We start from the raw sequence: 18,920 nt of genomic DNA, 5'->3' as shown, positions 1-18,920 counted from the left end.
TGGAGACTACACCCTGGACACCAGATAGGCATTCATCATGGAGACCTAACATATTCCTGAATGGAACAGATGCTCAGAGCTGGGTAAGAAGGAGGGTGAAAGATGGTGTTGGCTCAGCATCTTCACAGTTTTCCCGTGCTCTGGGTCCCCTCCCACATCACAGCTGTCAGAATGGGAAGTTAAATGGGGCACCATAGCCACTCCCAGGGCTGCAAGTTCCCAGTCCTTTCCCCCAGGCCATTGTTGCAGACTACATGTCTCAATGAATGTTCCCTTCCTCCTCTGTTCTCACTTTGAACATCTTCCCTGCCATCCTTCCCTGACCAAGGCCCTCTAACTTCCTGAATAGTTCATGATTCTCCCCTCCGAATCTCTGAAGAAGATAGGACTAAAAACAGATGACTGTCAGTGGAAACAGCAATGGCCAACATAAAGGAACCAGCCTGCTGGTTCCATCAGCTCCTGCCTCCATTTACCTTCCCGGTCCAGAACTGTCTTCATATCTATAACCTGGGAGATAGCAGAGGAATCCTAGCCCCCAAAGTCTTACTGGTTAACAATAATACCTGTTTTTAAACTATCTAAGTTTATAGATATGAAAACAAAAAGCAAAACCAAACAGAGACCCACTTTTTAGAGAAGCAGGATTTTCTTAATGTAAGTTCCAATTGATCACAATATGTAGGATTTATGTAGTCCAGGCTAGCCTAGAACTCATTCTGGAGACAAGGTCTACTTCCAACTCTAAAGGCAGAGATGCCTGCGTTTAGAGAGGAAGCTGGAGAGGTGAGCATGAGCACCGAGAGCTAAACTTGGGTCTTTTTGTTGTTATTGTTGCCAGCCTTAACCTTTAACAGCTGAGCCGTCTCTCTCACTTCTGATCCATGTTTGTTTATGTTTTTCTCTACCATTTCGAGCATAACTTACTCTTTTCGTATCCCTAGCTGTAGGTGGGTTTCTCCTAAAACTTGCTATTAGTCTTGGAGCCAACAACAATTGTGGAAGCAATTGATTAGTTTTCAAATAGCTTTTACCAACTATCTTGTAAGACTGGAAAGTCTGGAAGTCTCTCTAGAAAGATCTAGAACACCTAATAATGCTCTTTGGATATTTCTTGATGGACTGATTAACTCTTTGTTCCTATCAAGAGAAAAATTCTTAATTTAGGCTAGATGGTGGTCACACATGGCTACCACACATTTTTTCTTCTGTACAATTGTATTATATGTTATCCCCACCCCATAGAGGAACCTATAGGATAGAAGAATGGACATACCACACAACCAGTAGAGTCCAGCTTGCGATCTGAAATGCAGCGGAAATTCTTACTGCAGCCTCCGTTATCTTTGCTGCAATCACGCACTGGCCCAAAGGAGTCTAAGAGAACTTCCAGGCTGTCAAAGGATGATGATGTCATCAGCTCCTCTCTGCATGAAGAAGCAATGGAGGAATCAAGGGATTCCAAAAGCAACAAGTGTTCTTACTTTTTGTCTTCCAATCTGGTCTGCTATTTTCTGGTCTCACTCTTTTATAAAAATTGAAGATTAGCCATGCTCAAAGCCTTGAGTTAACAAATCATGGGCATTCACCATATCTGGGAAGTGAGCCAATGTTATAATGCCTGGTCAAAGAAGGAGATATGAATGTAGGCATGGATATTAACATTTTATTGCCTGTCAGTCCTTGAGGCTTGTGGGAAGTACTTACAAACTCTAATTTTATGTCCTCTTCCAGTGAATGAGCCTTGGGTTATGCAATATTGACCCAGATAAATAGCAGATCCTGGCTGTGTATATATGGGGAGCTTGAAGGCAGTTTGCCAACTTCAGTTTGTTCTATGTCCCCTCCCCCCCAGTTATGGTAGCTTCAGGTAGCTTGTCACTCTACCTGCTAAGCCACCCTGAAGTGAGACTCACCTGACCTCCACAGCGTCTTCCATCACAGTCATGTCGGTCTTACACTTTGCTGATGGATTTATGGCCAGTTCAGCTGGTGGAATCACGAAGCTTTTACTGAGGGGCAACCACATGCCTTCCCCAAGAGTGTAGGTAAATCTGGGTGGACACACACACACACACACCAGATGTTATAGCTGAGCATAACTGCCCACCAGCATTCTGTTGCTAGCTGCTTCCTCCTCAGCCTTCCTGAAGACTCTGCACATACCCACAAACCAGGTGACTACAGAGACCTACACATAAAGTAGTCTTGATACAGCACAGGAATTACACCAGGGGATCTGGAATTCTGTCCTTGCTTGCTCCTTTCTCATCTTCCCCATCCCTGCAGTGCTCTTCAGACAGGTGAAGCAGTTGAAATTATCTGGCGTGGACAGCATGACTGAGCCAGAGGAAGACAGGCCTCATCAAACTCATGGGGCCAAAGAACAGAAGATCTGATTATGGTACCCATTCACCAGATATCAGAAGTGGCTTTTATCAAGTCATAAAAAGTGGGTTTCAGATTCTCTAGGTTTAAAGCTGATCCTCCTTTGTGTTAAGTCATATGGAAATTGGAAGCAGTTTAATTGAGAAGGGATATTGGCCACCCCCATCCTCATCCCTTGACTGTGAACCTGAAGTGGCAGCCAGGGTTTCTCCCTACTTGGGGGGAGCCCTAAAAAGGAAAAGACAGGAAAAATGTTTCTTTTTCTGGTTTCTGTATAACAGGAATAGAAGTGACTGAAGTTAGGGGCCTCCAGGGGTGAGCAAAGAAAGAGATGTACAAATGAGAACAAATGAACAAAACAGGCCCAGATTTATTTTCTGAACTCCTACCCACACCCTGAGCTAACAATGATAACCCATGGGATGCAGGGAAGACTCTTTTTTTTTATTTATTCTTATAACAAGAGCTAAAAGGAATAAAAGAATCAATCAGCATTTCAAGGGAGAGCTTAAGGAAACCAGGAGAGATTATTTGTTTATTTATTCATTCATTTCACCTCAAAGACATTAAAATATTCCGTATTCACAGTAAAAAAAATAGTCGGATGGATAAAAGCCAATGTGGGTGGAATATCACAAGGCAGTGGCAGCTTAGTGTCTCCTCCCAACTTGATGTGGAGGGAGGAACAATGGAAGGATAAGTGCAATTAAGCAGAACGCTGCACCAGCACCATCAGCATGCTGGTCACAGCCACGTTTCAGAGCCTTGCTCCTCACTTCTCTAGCCCACACAGTCTTCTCCCATCTCTGGGATGCCTGAGATGTCAGGAAATCAGACTGATGCTGTATATATGTATATATTTATGAAGTGTGTCATCAGCCCAAGAATGTTAACCACAGACAACCCTACAGACTGGAGATGCTCAGCTATGTCATTCCTTCCCATGACCTGAATGACAGTCCTTGCCATCAGAATTGCTAAAAAAGAAGAAGGCAGGTTCCAGTATCTTTATAGGGGATTCTGGGAAAGGGGTACATCTCTGTGGAAGTCGGATGTGGCCTGATTTGGTAGATATTTCTCCCATTTCTGCTGTTTCTTGGTACTCTACTCCTCTGAATCCTCTGAACTCCTGGTCATGCTCTGAGATGTCTCTCTCTCTGTAGAATGCTCTTAGATCTTCCTGCTTCTAGGAATGTGAGGTCGTAGGCAAGACCATGACTTGGTGGTGCTGGGAGACTACAAAAGGCTATTGCTGTATTCATTTAAGAAAACAATCAGAAAATTTATTGAAGGCATAGCAGTATCTCTCTCTCTCTCTCTCTCTCTCTCTCTCTCTCTCTCTCTCACACACACACACACACACACACACACACATGCACGCACATCTGGTAATATAGTAAGAACAGATTGATCCAGGAATGATGTTTTTCCCAAGGTGCACTGAATCTGGGACTTAAAATTAATTGTGGATTTTAATATATGACCTGTTGTGGGATATTTTACACTGTGTGAAAATATATTTCTGTGGTTGATTTAATAAAGAACTGAATGGTCAATAGCCAGGCAGTAAGAGGTTAGGTGGGACTTCTGAGGACAGTGAAGACTCTGGAAGAAGAGAAGTGTGGAGACATCAGGAGATGCAGAGCAAACAGGATGTACAGGAGGAGAGGGAACAACCATGAGCCATGTGGCAGAACATTGATTAATATAACTGGGTTAACTTAAGTTATAAGAAATAGCTAAGAACAAGCCTAAGATATAGGTCAAGCTTTCATAATTAATAAAAAGTCTCTGTGTCATTTTTTGGGAGCTGGTGGGAGAGAAAAAGACCCAATGTAGGGCTCTGTAACATGAGGGGCTGCTTGTTGGGGTTTCTGTCCTGCCCAGTTCCCCCAGTTGGTAAACCCCCAAAGAAATTCACACAGAGAGTCTACATCAATTATAAAACTGATTGTCCCATTAGCTCAGGCTACTTATTAACTCTTGTAGCTTATACTAACCCATTATTCTTATCTATGTTAGCCACATGGCTCAGTACCTTTTTCAGCGGGCGGGGCAGGTCACATCCTGTTTCTTTGGTGGTCTGGGCAGGACTGAAAAGAATGAGCTCCTTCTTCCCAGAATTCTCCTGTTCTCATCACCCCGCCTCTACTTCCTCTCTGCTTGACTGGCCTATACTTCCTGCCTGGCCAATCAGCATTTATTTAAAACATGATTGAAGAAATACAGACAATTCTCCTGCACCAGGGCTCAGTATCCACATAGGGCCTGAGAAAGTAGTCTCAGGTAGGGCCAGCATATAGAGATAGGCATGGCTCTTTTAAAGTCCTGCTGTACAGCCAAGCACTTGAGCAGCTGACACTTGGTACAAGGAAAGTATGTAAAGAGACATTCTCTGTCCCACCTGCTCCATATAATTACACAGAAACTTTTATTAATTATGAAAGCTTGGCCTTAGCTTAGGTTTGTTCCTAACTGGCTTGTATAATTTATGTTAACTCATTTATATTAATCTATATTCTGCTACATGTTTCATGGCTGTTACCTTTCCTCCTGCACATCCTGCCTGTTCTGCATCTCCTGGTGTCTCCCCACCTCTCTTCTCCCAGAGTCCTCTCTGTTCCTGGGAATCTCACCTAACTTCTTCCTGCCTAGCTATTGACCATTTAACTCTTTATTAAACAAATTATAGCAATATATCTTCACATAGTGTACCAATATCCCACAACAATAATCTTCAGACATCTGTATGATTTCATAAAGGACATTCTTGATGTGTTCACTTATACTAGTCAGCTTGAACAAGGGCAACATTAACATGTACTGCTTCAGAAAATTACCACAAGTTTGAATGGTATCAGTATTTTGTGGTTCATTGGACATTGACCATTGTCTTCTATTTTGGTTAAAATTATACTTTTTCTTGGGTAATGTAACAGGTTTTAGGAAATAGTTGTCAGTTCTAGTACATTTAAGATGGTTAATTATTTTTATGGAATTCCTGCTCAACCATCTCATAGTGGTCCTAAGAAAAATCCATCTGTAACTATTTGACATATTCTCGTGTATGCAAAGTTCAAAGTTCTGAAGTTGTCATTCTGATCACATCTTCCCTGCTTCATACTTCTTCCCCCTCCATGTTATATGACTGTGGTTCTTAACATCCTTCTACACTTTTAATCACAATACTTGCTTCTATTATTATTTATTTCTGGATTTTATGTCCTCTTTTCTTCACCTCAATTGACTCACTTAAACACCCATTTACAGACACAAACCCTTCCAGAAAGTCCTTCCAGAAGCTTGGTCTTCCACACTGAGGCCAAGCAAGTGACATTCTGCTTTCCACATTACATAATCTCTGCAATTCATGTATTGAATTGTGCCTGTCCTTTTTCTGGGTTCATCGTCTCTAAGGAGAATGTGCATTCTTGGGTAGCAGAGGGCACTTAACACAATTCCTAGACTAAAGATGTCACCAATAAATAGCTACTAACTAATCAACAGAATATTTTGTTTCCTTCATTTTCAATGGCATCTGGGTGACATACCCAGGAGGTACAAATTTAATGAATACATTGGTGAAGCTAATTATTCATGGCAAACAGAATGTGAGCTAAACTTTGAGTATGGATGGATCTAACAACCATGATGTAGTTTTCATGAGAAACTAACTATATTAGTTAGCAAGTAAAGCAATGTAGTCTCCTTCAGTCTTGGTAGAGTCAAGGTGAAACCCTATAACGAAAGCCCAGTTAGATGTGGTATGAATCTAACACTTATTGAGAACTCAAAAGGACAGGCAGTTGGCAGAGCTACTCATTTATCCTCACGATGGCCTTCTCCAGTGATTTCTTTGGCCCCGGTTTACAAATCCACTGTCTAATACCATAAGGATATCAGTGACCTCTGAAAGGTCAACCTTTGTAGAAAAGAAATATGGAGTTGGTCAAATATGGATCCCAGAGGCTTGACAGCCCATGCTGGCTGGTGCTTATGAAATTCTAAAACTTTCTTTCATACACAAAATCTACTGAACAACTCCAAAAACCAAATATAGTCTAAACTGTTAGAAAAAAAAAGCTGTGTCCTGAAATCTCATCTGTCCCTCATTCATGTAAATTTGGCAGGGATGATTTTAAAAACATCACCCAAGGGAAGCTTGAGTGAGCATCTGGAATGCTCTCCCACGTCGGGCCTTCTTTAGAGACAGCTGGTGGTGACCACTGCTGTTGAGGACTCAGCTCTATGCTGCACAATCCCATTGAAGCCCAGCTAGAAATTTCTGTCTAGAGGCAAACATTCATTAGACAGTACTATACAGAATAATTCTGTGGTCTCTCTAGCCTGGTGCAAAACAGAACGTGGGAAAACATGAGAGCTCTTGACCTGGTGTCTTCACTCTTCCCAGGCCAGGTTTTTCTAGGGCAAAATATTTTTCTCAGGGATGAAGGTAAACACTTGAAGGGGAGGTCATAGACACACACACACACACACACACACACACACACACACACGTATCCTGCACTCATATTTGGCACCAGAGAGTCCAGTGGAATGGATGGATCTTCAGAATGAGGTATCATGAGAATGTCTTTGTCTTTGGTATAAAAGCAAGCTGAGTAAACCAGTGCCCTCTTGCATCTATCTTGGGATTGCTGTTTTTCAAAGTTGAGTTCACCATCCATAGCCTTTTCTTGTCTAATTTCAAGGGCTCAGGAGATACCTAAAATGACTCTCTATACTTACCTGCCAAATGTTCAAGACTATATTAAATGTATAAACCGATCTATGGAACCATTTCTTTCTTCAAGAAGGTAACCATCTCATTCAAAAGAAAAATGCCAAGTTAAAAATAAATCTGAGATAAATTAATTGACAATGAACTACCATAGTCATTCATTGTGAAACAGTACAGAAGCTTTATAGCAGTGTTTATCAATCATGTATGTAGATAAAATTTTCCATAATGTCTTTAGAAAAAAGTATTCATTCCCTGGGTACAAGTCCCAGTACTTTTGAATTGGTTTGTGCTGGGTGCGTTAGTCTTTACAAAGCCTAGTAATTATCACATAGGGCCACAGATAAAAGACCACCTCTTGGGCGAGTCTGCAAACTTAAGGACAGGGACTTCCTTCATCAAGCCCATCAAGGTCATTCCTACAACATCTGAAATAATGCTTTGGAATAATGGATGTTCAAGAGACGACAGATCTGGAAACCTGGTGTGGACCATGGAAATGTTCAATGTTTATATTAGGAGGGAAAGATGCAATCTGGCTGAATGATAGTTTGAGAAAATACTGGATGCAGTGAATTGGAGAGAGTAGAAGCCATATTTGACCATGAATGGAAAATTCCACAGGAGAAGAGCAGCTTATTTCATAGCTGACTGTTAACATTCAGTGGTAGAAAGATTTGAAAGCCAGAATTTAAACTCTATTCCACATGCTAGAGAAATATGCAGTGGCTTGGAACTGATCATGATAAAAATCATGAGTCAGTACAACAGCAAATAAATAACCAATTTTCATCACTGGTCAGATCAAACTTTTCTCAGAATTTCCATTGGTAAATGGTTGACTTAGATGCCAGAGTGACTTTAATTTAAAAGTGCCCCAAATACATGAAGCACAACCCATGGTATTCATTTGAGAAAAGAGTTATTGTCATATTAGGTACCAAAATTGTTAATAACATATTGATCACCGCACTGGCTCCTGAGGCGGTGAAGTCATGGATTAAACACCGCACCTGCTCCCTCTGTAATAGTGTATGGCTGTGACATTCGCCTGTCAGCCAACAGGCTTGAAAAAAAATGATGCTTGTGGAGATGGAACATATTTTCATATGCAAGTTCTACTCTTACAGAGATTTGACCAAAACCTTTGGTTTTTTACTATTAAGTTACAATTTGTTGGAAACAGAGAACTTATATATTCTATCAACAAAATTTCTCATGATTCCCTATCACCTTGGTTTTGTTATTGTTGTTGTGGTTGTTTTTTTTTTTAAAAAAAAAAAAGAAAGAAAGAAAGAGAAACCTTTAATGATCCTGGCAGTTGAACATCGAGAAAATAGGGAAAAAATCATCCAAATAAAAATCATTGTTAGAAAATTTAAGTATAAGGAATATTGCTGATTTCTAGTAGACTACAAGTATTTCAAGTGCAGCCTATAGCCAGCATCATTAACTTGACCCAACCTGCCCTAAGAAAGACACTCAGGAGACTGATGGGCAAGCAGAGGCCATTTGAGGAAGTGATCATGTAAATATGAACTGCAGCCGTGTCCATCCTAAGTCATGAGGAGGAATAGCACACGTGTGTGCTAGTGGGCTCAAGAGGGTGGTGCAGGGGCAAAAGTCAGCACCAAAGCAACATGTGACTGATAGAGAAACGGGTTCGAGAAGTTAAAAATAAGTGAGTCTCAGCCAACCGCATGACTACAGGAACAAAGAAAGCAAGCTCTCCACCTGTTCTCCATTGTTCAGCCTCTTTCCAGCAAAGGTATTCAGTAACTGAGCTCATTCTATGACAACATCCACCTGTGAATGTCTGTCCACATCCTCCAAAAGTGGGCTTGCTCATGGAAGAAGACAAAGACCGTGCTACCAGGCCAAGTACAGGCTCTGGCTCTAAGTAGGTACATGGAAATGCATGTTGAGGGAAGGACAAACTGACTACGGGAATGAACAATAAAATCTTAGATTGGAAATAAGCTTATGTTCCAGAAAGGGCCTGGTGTGAAATAAATTTTACGAAAATTCAATAGTTCATGGCTGGCACCCAAATCTCCCCTTTGCTTGTGAGCCTTTGTAATGTGTGCTATTACCAGATATGCAGGTAGAAATTGGGAGGGATTAGAATCATCAAATTTGATCAGGAGGGTAATAGATAAAAGAAAATAATAATAAGGTAGGGTTTAGAATAGAAGGAGGCAGGGGCGGGAGAGATTAATTTTGAACAACTCAAGACTCTACAAGGAATGTGCAAATTAGATGTAAAGAGGAAAAGCAGAACCTGACATTAATTGCCTGTTCTGTGCCAGATTCTGTGCTGGGGACTTTCCCTGTATTATCTCATGTATCCCTCACTCTAATCTAGCCAGGCATGTATTACAGCCCCATTTAACAAACGGGGAGACTGGAGGCTCTGAGAGTTTCAACACATTACTGAAGCTCACTGAGCTGGCAAGGAATGGAATTGGACCCAAACAGAACCTGTCTGACTTTACAGCCCTCCATGTTGCCCCTGGGTATGATTTGGGTCAAACACTTTTTTCTAAGTAGACAGAACAAACCCAAGTGTTTCCTGTGTTTAACCCTAGAAATGGTCAGTGGGCCGAGGAGCACTGGGACTTATAGACATATAAAAGCACATCCCTGTGAACTTACCTGAATATTTTATCAGAAGGCTGCTCTCCCAAAACCAGGTCAAAGCCTCGCTGAAATATTGTGTAAGGCCAAGGCCTAAAAGGAGAAACATTATTCGGTTAAAGTCCACTCAACAAACACTCTCTCCATGTCAGCTACTCTGCTAGGTTCCAAAGACCCAAAGATGAAGAGCACATAGTCCTTGCCCTCAAGAAGCTCATACATGTGAGTGCATATACAACCTTAAACCCAGGAAAGGTACTAAGAACAAAGTTAGTATTAAAAAAATAACTGAATTACCAACAAAGACGTGACATTGCTGCTCTACACAGTAAGATGGGACTCAGCCATAATTTACAATCTTTCTGTAGTACATTCACAGAAACCTATGTTTGCCTTACTGAAGAAAGATAGGAGACATGATATCTTTAAAAAGTCAAATTCTTTGAAACTAGGCATTTCTGTATTCAAAGCCTGCTCTGCTACTGAGCCAACCATTTGAGTAAGGCAGATAGTTTGCCTTGTTGACTCAACCACCTCATTTGCAAAATAGATGATAGATAGATAGATAGATAGATAGATAGATAGATAGATAGATAGATAGATAATAACAACAACTTTACAGACCCTTTTGAAAATTTAGCAAATTTTAGTCAAGGATCATAGGTCAGAGTCTTCCTATTAAAAATGATATAAGGATCCTTAGTGTTTGAGATATTCCAAATGTATCCAAACATTTTTGACTCTGCTCATACAAACAGAAGCAATTAGTTCTTTTCAAGTAACTATCAACTCCTCCTTGCTACCAAACATCTGGGTATTGGCAAGCATTCTAGAAAGTAGAAAAAGATCTCTTTTAAACAATGTGTATCGCTTCACTAGTTTAGCCATGGAAACTCCAAATGAACTATTCATTCCAACAAGTCTGAGTGAAGCCTAGAACTTGAGCTGTTGTGTACACTAGGTGAACTTATTCTTTCACTTATGGAGCATAATTATGGAATAGTCGCATAATTAATCCAATTACTAAGCTTTTATTTTGGCCATTCCTTGTTTCCCGAGGGCTACAAAAATCAGAGAATATGTTATAATTATTATTTGGGGCTAAATCTAGTATCAGTCATTAAGTCTCTGGTTGCCAGTGCAAAGCTTATCATTGAGGAGACAGAATTGAGGGACATGTAAAGGATTCTTCTCGAGTGACACATTGGTAGCTGAAGAGCACTAGCATTTAAATGGTAGGGATAGAATACCTGAAATACTGCAGTGCCCAGGACTGTTCTGCACAACACAAAATGTCCCTGTGTCTTGCAAGATTTTGAATATCATATGGCTGTTTGTTCAAGTGTTTAAAAACTTTATAAATCTGAGCCCATTTTTATATAAACACAAGGTAGCTTGTACAGTTTTAATACAAGATCCATCTCAGGTGCATAGCTATTATGAAGATCGAGGGGAAATTATACATTGTATAATCATTGATTCATCAATACAACAGATATTGGTTTGAGCTTATTTTGTTTTGTTATTTTTTTGAGATAGGGTCTAATGTAGCCCAGGCTGGCCTTAAACTCACTTCCTAGCTGAAGGTAACTTCAACATCTTGATCCTCCTGCCTCTACCTCTGCCTCTGAAATGTTAGAATTGCTGTAGCGTACCATTATACTAGATGCAATACAGCATATCTTTATCAGTCTCCATCGCTTTTATTATACATCACAGATCTATTATGCCTTATACAAAGTAAATTGTATTATGTACAAATATCTGTAGTGGCACTTGTTTTTTGTGCTGCAATACAATATTTACATGTTACAAACAGTTATTATACCACTACAAATTACTTGGCCATTTCTCACTTAATTACCACTAACACATTCTATTTACTTGTGAAATTTTGTATGCACAGCTTGTATTATTTATGAACAGTACAAGAGATCTTTTAAATGGTTGCTATCAGATGGGGTGTTGGGCTAAATCAAATTAGGAACCACCAACTTAATCTAATTAGCTAAACTATGAAAGCTTTAGGAGAGTCCGTGCTCTGCAACAAGAGGAAGCCTTGGCTATTAGGCCTATATAAGGGATAAGACAGTACAAGTGTGCTCATTTTTATGCTTACTATTTATAAATACTTTCTTCCTCGGATTCAATTTAGAAATCTCCAAGGCTTCAAAAGTATCCAAATAATGTAACGTGAACAGCCCCCTCAGCAAAGCCACAGCTCCCCCACCAGATGTCATCTATGTGCTGTTCCTTTCGTCATATATGGATGGATACAGGCTAGCATTTGAATTTGCTTCTGTCTGGTTGAACATTAAGTGATGTCTCCTGAACAACACAAAATATGAACCATTCAGTAAAATATCCAAATTTATGAGAAAATGACTCAACTGATTCTAAACACTAGAACAATTAAAAATAAAGAAAAAGAGACATACTTATTTCATCTTTTCTTTGGGGGCAGTATCATCTTCACTTAATATAGTTTAATAATTTTTTAGATAACACACATTTCACCTTCAAGTTATCTCTAGGTTCAAAACTGTTACAATGTGGGATTGGAGGAATTCTTGGCATGGTTCCTAAGTTGTTTGAAAATACATTTTGAGGAGGCAAATGGCAGGACTAATTTGGTTACAATGGGAATACAAATTTCATAGGATCTGTCTCTATCTCTGTCTCTGTCTCTGTCTCTGTCTCTGTCTCTCTCTCTCTCTCTCACACACACACACACACACACACATAGGTCTATCTTTAAGACACAGGCAATGAATCAGTGAACCTGGAGACACTTGAGCAGGTATCTGTGTTTCTCAGTGAAAGTAGAAGAGGCCTCAAACTCTTGACTCACTCAAAAGCAAAACCAGCTCATACAGGGAGGAGTCAGATATGCAGTCTATGGATCCCCTCACATTAATAGGCAGGAGGGTAGAGTGTTTGGGACATAGGTTCTGGAGGGAGTCTGACTGATCTGAATTCCAGGACACCGACAATCCCTATAATGGCCCTGGACAAGTTTCTTAGCCGTTCTGTACTCTTATGTTCTCATCTATGAAATGAGGCCAATGGCAGTAACTGTGTCTGCCTGGCAAGGTTGTTATGAGGAGGAACTAGTTCATATAATTACATGCTCTGAACAGTGCTTAGCATTGAATGAGTGTCATAGAATCTGTTATTAAATATGTTAAATTCGCTAATTACCTGGATCAAATGTAAATCTTATACTAAGGAGTGATTTCTCAATATATAGTGCAGGGGTTCTCAACATGTGGATCATGAGCCCATCAGGTGGCATATATCTGATATACAGAAATTTATTTATATTATGATTTATAACAGTGGAAAAAATACAGCTCTAAGGCAGCAACAAAATAATTTTTACGGATGGGGGTCACCACAACATGAGGAATGGTATGAAAGGGTCACAGTATTAGGAAGGCTGGAAACCACTGCCATATAGGAAGGTGTGTCTTGCCTTAAGGTACAATGCAATGCCAGCACAGGCTATTACTCAGATTGCAGACACATTTGAATTTGTAGGAGAGGAGACAATTGTGAGCATGGGAAATCCAAGCCCCCATTCCCGATCCCATATCCAGGAGAGCTAACTACTCAGTATTGGCACTAATCACCAAGACACAGGGAAGAGAGCATCTTAAAATTGCTAAACATTTCAGGGAGCTGCAGATCTTACTAGCAAATGAAAACAAGAAACATTTATTTTTTTCCCCATTAATCATGAATGATCTGCCAAAGATATGGATTCTAATTTGACTAATTTACCAAATATTTCTGGAGGTCTATTGTCTGTTAAATGTGGTGCTAAGCAAGGGAATTGAACTAAGAAAATTCTTGCCCTTCAAGGAATCTCTCTGAAGAAGCACATATTTGTTTAGATAAATGTTCTAACACTCTCTAGAGTGTTAACAGGGAAGAGGGGTGGAGTTACAGGAAGCAGGCTTCATACTGGCTGAGCCATCTAAAGAAGAGAAGGCTGCCTGTTTGGCCAGGCCTGGAATAATGGGGAGCTTGGCTTACAGCACTGGGGTGGCTACATCTTGATTCAGGAATAGCAGGAAGTAATGAGGAAGTAGATATAAAAGCACCAAAAATACTCTGAAGCTGAAGATCTGGGACCAACCCCAAATGGAAAGGTTTCTGTTATTAGACCTCCTTGAGGAATTTTGAAAAAGAAAAATGTGCTGATCTCAACGCAAGCAAGTCCATCCCGGCTCAGAGCAGAGCTGCCTCTTGAGGCTGGAAGCCAGAGGTCTACAGGCTGCTAGAAATGTCCCTCTCCTTTCTTTACTATTCACACCATGAACTTTGTCTTCCCCCCATTGCTAAAGTACAGAGGGTGGGGATGCCTTCAGCAGCCACAGCTCAAGTCTCCGCAGCCCAGACCTCTCCATCATTATTGAACTGATAACTATAGAATAATTGCTTGACATATGCTAGGCCTCTCAATCAGATTGTGGGCCAGGACCCAGAGGCATCAAAGCAGGTTACAAGTCACATTGGTTCTTCGGGGTGAAAGTTGGGAGATGGTAGCCACTGTTAATCAAACCAGAGATTTTAATCTCAGTTTCTACTTTTCTGATGCCTCCAGCAGGACTGGCCAACACTGTGGAGTGGAACAGACTATGCCAATGCAGTGTCAGGCCACACGCGGTGCAGACCTGCCATAGAAGGAGCACTTAATTTCCTGTTTCCTCTTGGATATGCAGCCATTTTTTTGTGCTGAACTGAGCGATACACCTGCGTTGTCTTGGGTCAGGAAAATGGGCAGAATCCAAAGTCAGAATATAACTTATTTTTTTTACTTGTTGCATGATTTTTATGCTGACAAATCAAGGCCCTAAAACCTTCCCCTCCCATCTGAGCAGCCTCAGATGGCCTCCATGTAGGCCCACTCAGGCCAAGTCAACAACTGTCTTAGAGTCATTGCTTCAGAGAGGAGCAGAGTGTGAGCCACCAAAGAACTCACTGGAATGGTGGCATGGTAGCCAGAAGGGTACACACAGCTTTAAGGAATGAAAAAACATTAGCAACCTTTTGTTATCTTTCTTTTTTTTCCTTTTTTCCATTTATTTATTTATTAAAGATTTCTGTCTCTTCCCCATCCTCCTGAATATTAACCTTTTGTTGTCTTTCTTTTTCTCTTTAGGTAGTAGACAATATCCACAGCCTATTTGCTCTTCTCTCAGCACTGACAATTTCTCATCTTTCAGCTTCTGTTCACAATTCCATCTCTGCCCTGCTCCCACCCCACCCCCCAGTGTAGTGGGAGCTGAAGGCTGCATTCCTGCCGTCCAGCTCCCGGCTGCCTGGCTAGCTTATGCCCAAAAATAACAACACAAAAACTGTATTCATTTAAACACTGCCTGGCCCATTATGTCTTGCCTCTTCTTGGCTCTCATATCTTGCTTAACCCATTTCTAATAATCTGTGTAGCACCACGAGGTGGCAGCTTACCGGGAAAGATTCAGTATGTCTGACCTGGTGGCTGGGTCCATGGCGTCTGGCTCACCTCCCTTCTTCCCAGCATTCTGTTTGGTCTACCCCACCTATCTAAATTCTGCCCTATCAGGCCAAGCAGTTTTCTTTATTAATTAACCAATGAAAGCAACATATAGAAAGAAGTCACTCCCACATCACCCCAGTCCAAGGATGTGTTGGTCCACAGGTGATTTGGCTGTGAACTTGACTGGCTGTTTGGCCTTGTTTCTGGTTACTTTGATATTTCCTTCCCTGTGTAACTAGGATGTAAATGAGTAAGAAAAAAACGTGAATGACCCGTCTGCTATTTATGGGGACTACTGTACAAAGGAACTACTGCAAGACCCTTTATATGCCCCAGTGCTAACTCAGATTTTCTATTGAATAGAAGCAGGGCACTGGAAACAGAGATCAAAGCCTTTGGCTAGAATATCAGATGATGGACTTTATTGTGAAGGGCATCAAAAGGGAATGGTGGGTAGATGAGAGTCATCATCCAAAGTAATAAGGATAATAATGGTTAATAGCACCCAAAGTATGTATGTGATCCATTATAGCCTCAGGGTCTTTGCAGATACTTTCTACCTAGAATCCTGCATTTCCCCAATTTATGTTATGCTTAATTTGTACCAATAGGGAGTACTAACAGTGTTTGAACTAGTAAGTAGTGCACCCCAACTGTCATCATTGTGTGCTGTACATGACCAATACTATACAGCATATTGTATACTATTTACATTTAGATTAAGAACAAGTTCCTAAAATTCAAGGTTTTTTCTTCACAGAACCTAGAACAATAATAAATGTATTAAGAACTCAAATAACATGTCACCCTCACCATCTGTAAAGGTCATGAGAGCTGTTATGTCCTTGGTGGTCACTGCATCACACAAATGATTGAGGGTTGAACAGACCTGGCCTTAGTCCTGGGTGAGATAGTTATTGAACTGCATGACCTCAATACATCACTGGATTTTCACAACCTAGTCCATTTGAAGCTAGTAGTTATGGATTTATGGTACTAGTCAGCAAGGTCAGCAAATGCATTGGTGGTTAAATTTAGTGAGTGGCAGACTATTTTGATGGAAAAAATAAAATACGTGGATAAAACCTTACTGTATTAGCAAGGAATCGATTTGTGTGGGACACGTTAGTACTTGGTTGTCAAGAAACACATCTTTTGTACAGCTTATGACATGTAGAATAAACTTAATTATACTATTTGTGATCCATTATAGTTCACATTTCCATTTGGTGAATAAAGAATGCTTTTCTAATGTCATATATAAAAATAAATTGTGATGATGGTATGTTTTATAAACTTGTTATCTTGTAACATGTAAATCTCATGGGCTTTAAAATTAAATGTTCACAAGACTACATCCATTGTTCAATGTTTATTCACAGGTAAACACATTAATTATAAGTTTTGATATGTAAAATAACATGATTATCAGTAACTAGCAAAGTAGTTAGGAGCTTGGCTCGGCAGCTAGACTAAGGAGTTTTATAGCCAGGTTTCATCAACTGTTAACTCCATGACTTTAGAGAGTCCATTACTTCATATCAGGCCATTCTACCCACCTCTCCACCTCGCTACAGCCATGCCACAGTCACACCACCTCCCATTTCCTGTCATCCCTCACAGTCTGGATCTTTGTTATTGCCAAGGTTTCAATCATTTTTAGTTATCTCAGTATTCACTAAGGTGGTCCTTTCAATGCTTATGCTGGCTAGTTTTATGTCAACTTGACACAAGCTAGAGTATCAGAGAGGAGGCAGCTTCTATTAAGAAAAATGCCTCTACAAGATTGGGATACAGGCTGTAGAGGATTTTCTTAATTATTAATTGATGAAGAGGGCCCAGCCTATTGCAGGTGATGCCACTCGTGGGCTGCTGGTTCTTGTTTCTACAGGAAAGCAGACTGAGCAAGCCATGATGAGCAAGCCAGTAAGCAGCACCCTTCTGTGGCCTCTGAATCAGTTCCTGCCTCCAGGTTCCATCCTTGTTTGAGTTTCTGTCCTGACTTCCTTCAATAAAAGGATTATGATATGGACATGTAAGCCAAAACAAAACAAACAAACAAAACAAAATAAAACCCTTTTCTCCCCAAGTTGATTTTGGTCATGGTATGCCATTACAGAAACTTTAACTAGGACAACAATCGGGACACCTTCCCCGTGATCTTGTCTGTTGCCTTCATTTCCACAATCACATCCTCACTTGTCAATCTCTGAAATCCACCACTGGTTTTGCGTTCAAAAATTCCAGTATCCAATCCTCATCCTTTGCCTTCTTGCCTCATATCTAACGTCTGACAATATTCTACTGTCCTGATTTAGAGAGTCCTTTCGTCCACCATTTCCCTGACCTCCACCCATATCATATCATATACTCTATTTCTATAAACTGAGACTAAATTCTGTCAATAGTTACCACAACACTTCCTTGTCATGTTGACCTCAGTCCCCACATCCCTACATTGCCTCCACACATTTTTCTGCAACACTTCAACACTGGTTAAACCCATGACCACGTGGCTTCATTTCGATGTCACACAAGAGAAAGCAGCTGGCGAGCATACTGTTGGTCTCATTGTAAATCCCTGCCTGCTAACTTCCAGTGTGCTCCGAATACTTCCCACTGATCAAGTTACATTAACTTTGTCCATTCAACTTCCCTCTCTCTAGACCACTAGATAACACTTCTTTCTCCCTGAACCTCTGATACTTGACCCTTCATCTTCTAGCTAATATCCTCTGTCTATGCAACTGAGCCAAAAAAAAGACACTCAGATTCAAAACTCCCCCATCACACCCACCCATTGCCTGTTCTTTGACTATCACTTGGCCTCCTGATGATAGTGAGGCATAGGAAGTGTATGTTCCTCACTGCGAGGCATATCTGTTCACCCTTGGCATTGTACAGGCAATGGGCTGTAAGGCAGAAGCCCTAAATGGAGTCTATAATCCAAACTCTCTCCAGGTCTTATGACCTCAAGCAAAGAAAGAACACCACAGAGCCCTGTCTTCATCTGTACCCTTGATATTGCTGAATGAAGCATGCATAAATAAATTTCAAATCATTAAGAATCTTGGGTTTATTTTAATTCAACTTTTTGCAGTAGTTTCCATTCTATATTTTATGTGTGAACATGAATATGCTTTACATAAATTATTTTATTTAAAGATGGAGCAGTGAGAAACTGCCACATCCCTGCCTGAGTGTGACTTGATTGTCTCCTCCATAACAGCGCCTATGTCATCAACTGCACACAGTGAAAGGATTTCCTTTAAAGATGTGCAAGTTACTTCCTATAACTCTGGGATAAATAAATTTTAACTATTATGGTTAAAATGATGGTTGTAAATGTTAAAATGAAATTTTGAATCTTTGCATTGTGTGAATGATGTGTGTGCATGTGTGTGCCCTATGTGAGACCACAGGCACACGTGCATCACAACACTAATATAGGAATAAGAGGGCATCCTCAGGAGTCGGTCCTCATCTTCCACCTGGATTAAGCAAGGTGCCTCTCGTTCACCTGCTCACTGCTGAATGCACAAGACTAGTCTGCCCAGAAGCTTCTGGAAAGCTATCTCCCCGTCCTTCTCGTCCCAGAAGCACTGGGATCACAGATGTTCCCGCCATGCC

General features: G+C 40.6%; 1 protein-coding gene across 2 annotated transcripts in view; it reads right to left on the bottom strand.

The window, feature by feature from the left end:
• Positions 1 to 18,920, bottom strand: part of Astn1 (astrotactin 1) — a 329,272-nt gene that overhangs the window by 95,260 nt on the left and 215,092 nt on the right. For both annotated transcript variants that reach the window (XM_075988353.1, XM_075988352.1), the window contains exons 9-11: positions 9,785 to 9,859; positions 1,917 to 2,054; positions 1,277 to 1,427 (exon numbers count right to left, since the gene is read on the bottom strand). In XM_075988353.1, the coding sequence (XP_075844468.1) occupies positions 1,277 to 1,427; positions 1,917 to 2,054; positions 9,785 to 9,859 (364 nt within the window). The remainder of the gene's footprint in view (positions 1 to 1,276; positions 1,428 to 1,916; positions 2,055 to 9,784; positions 9,860 to 18,920) is intronic.

The sequence above is a fragment of the Microtus pennsylvanicus genome, chromosome 10, assembly GCF_037038515.1.
Source record: "Microtus pennsylvanicus isolate mMicPen1 chromosome 10, mMicPen1.hap1, whole genome shotgun sequence".
Lineage (NCBI taxonomy): Eukaryota > Metazoa > Chordata > Mammalia > Rodentia > Cricetidae > Microtus > Microtus pennsylvanicus.
This window is presented reverse-complemented; position numbering and strand designations above follow the sequence as displayed.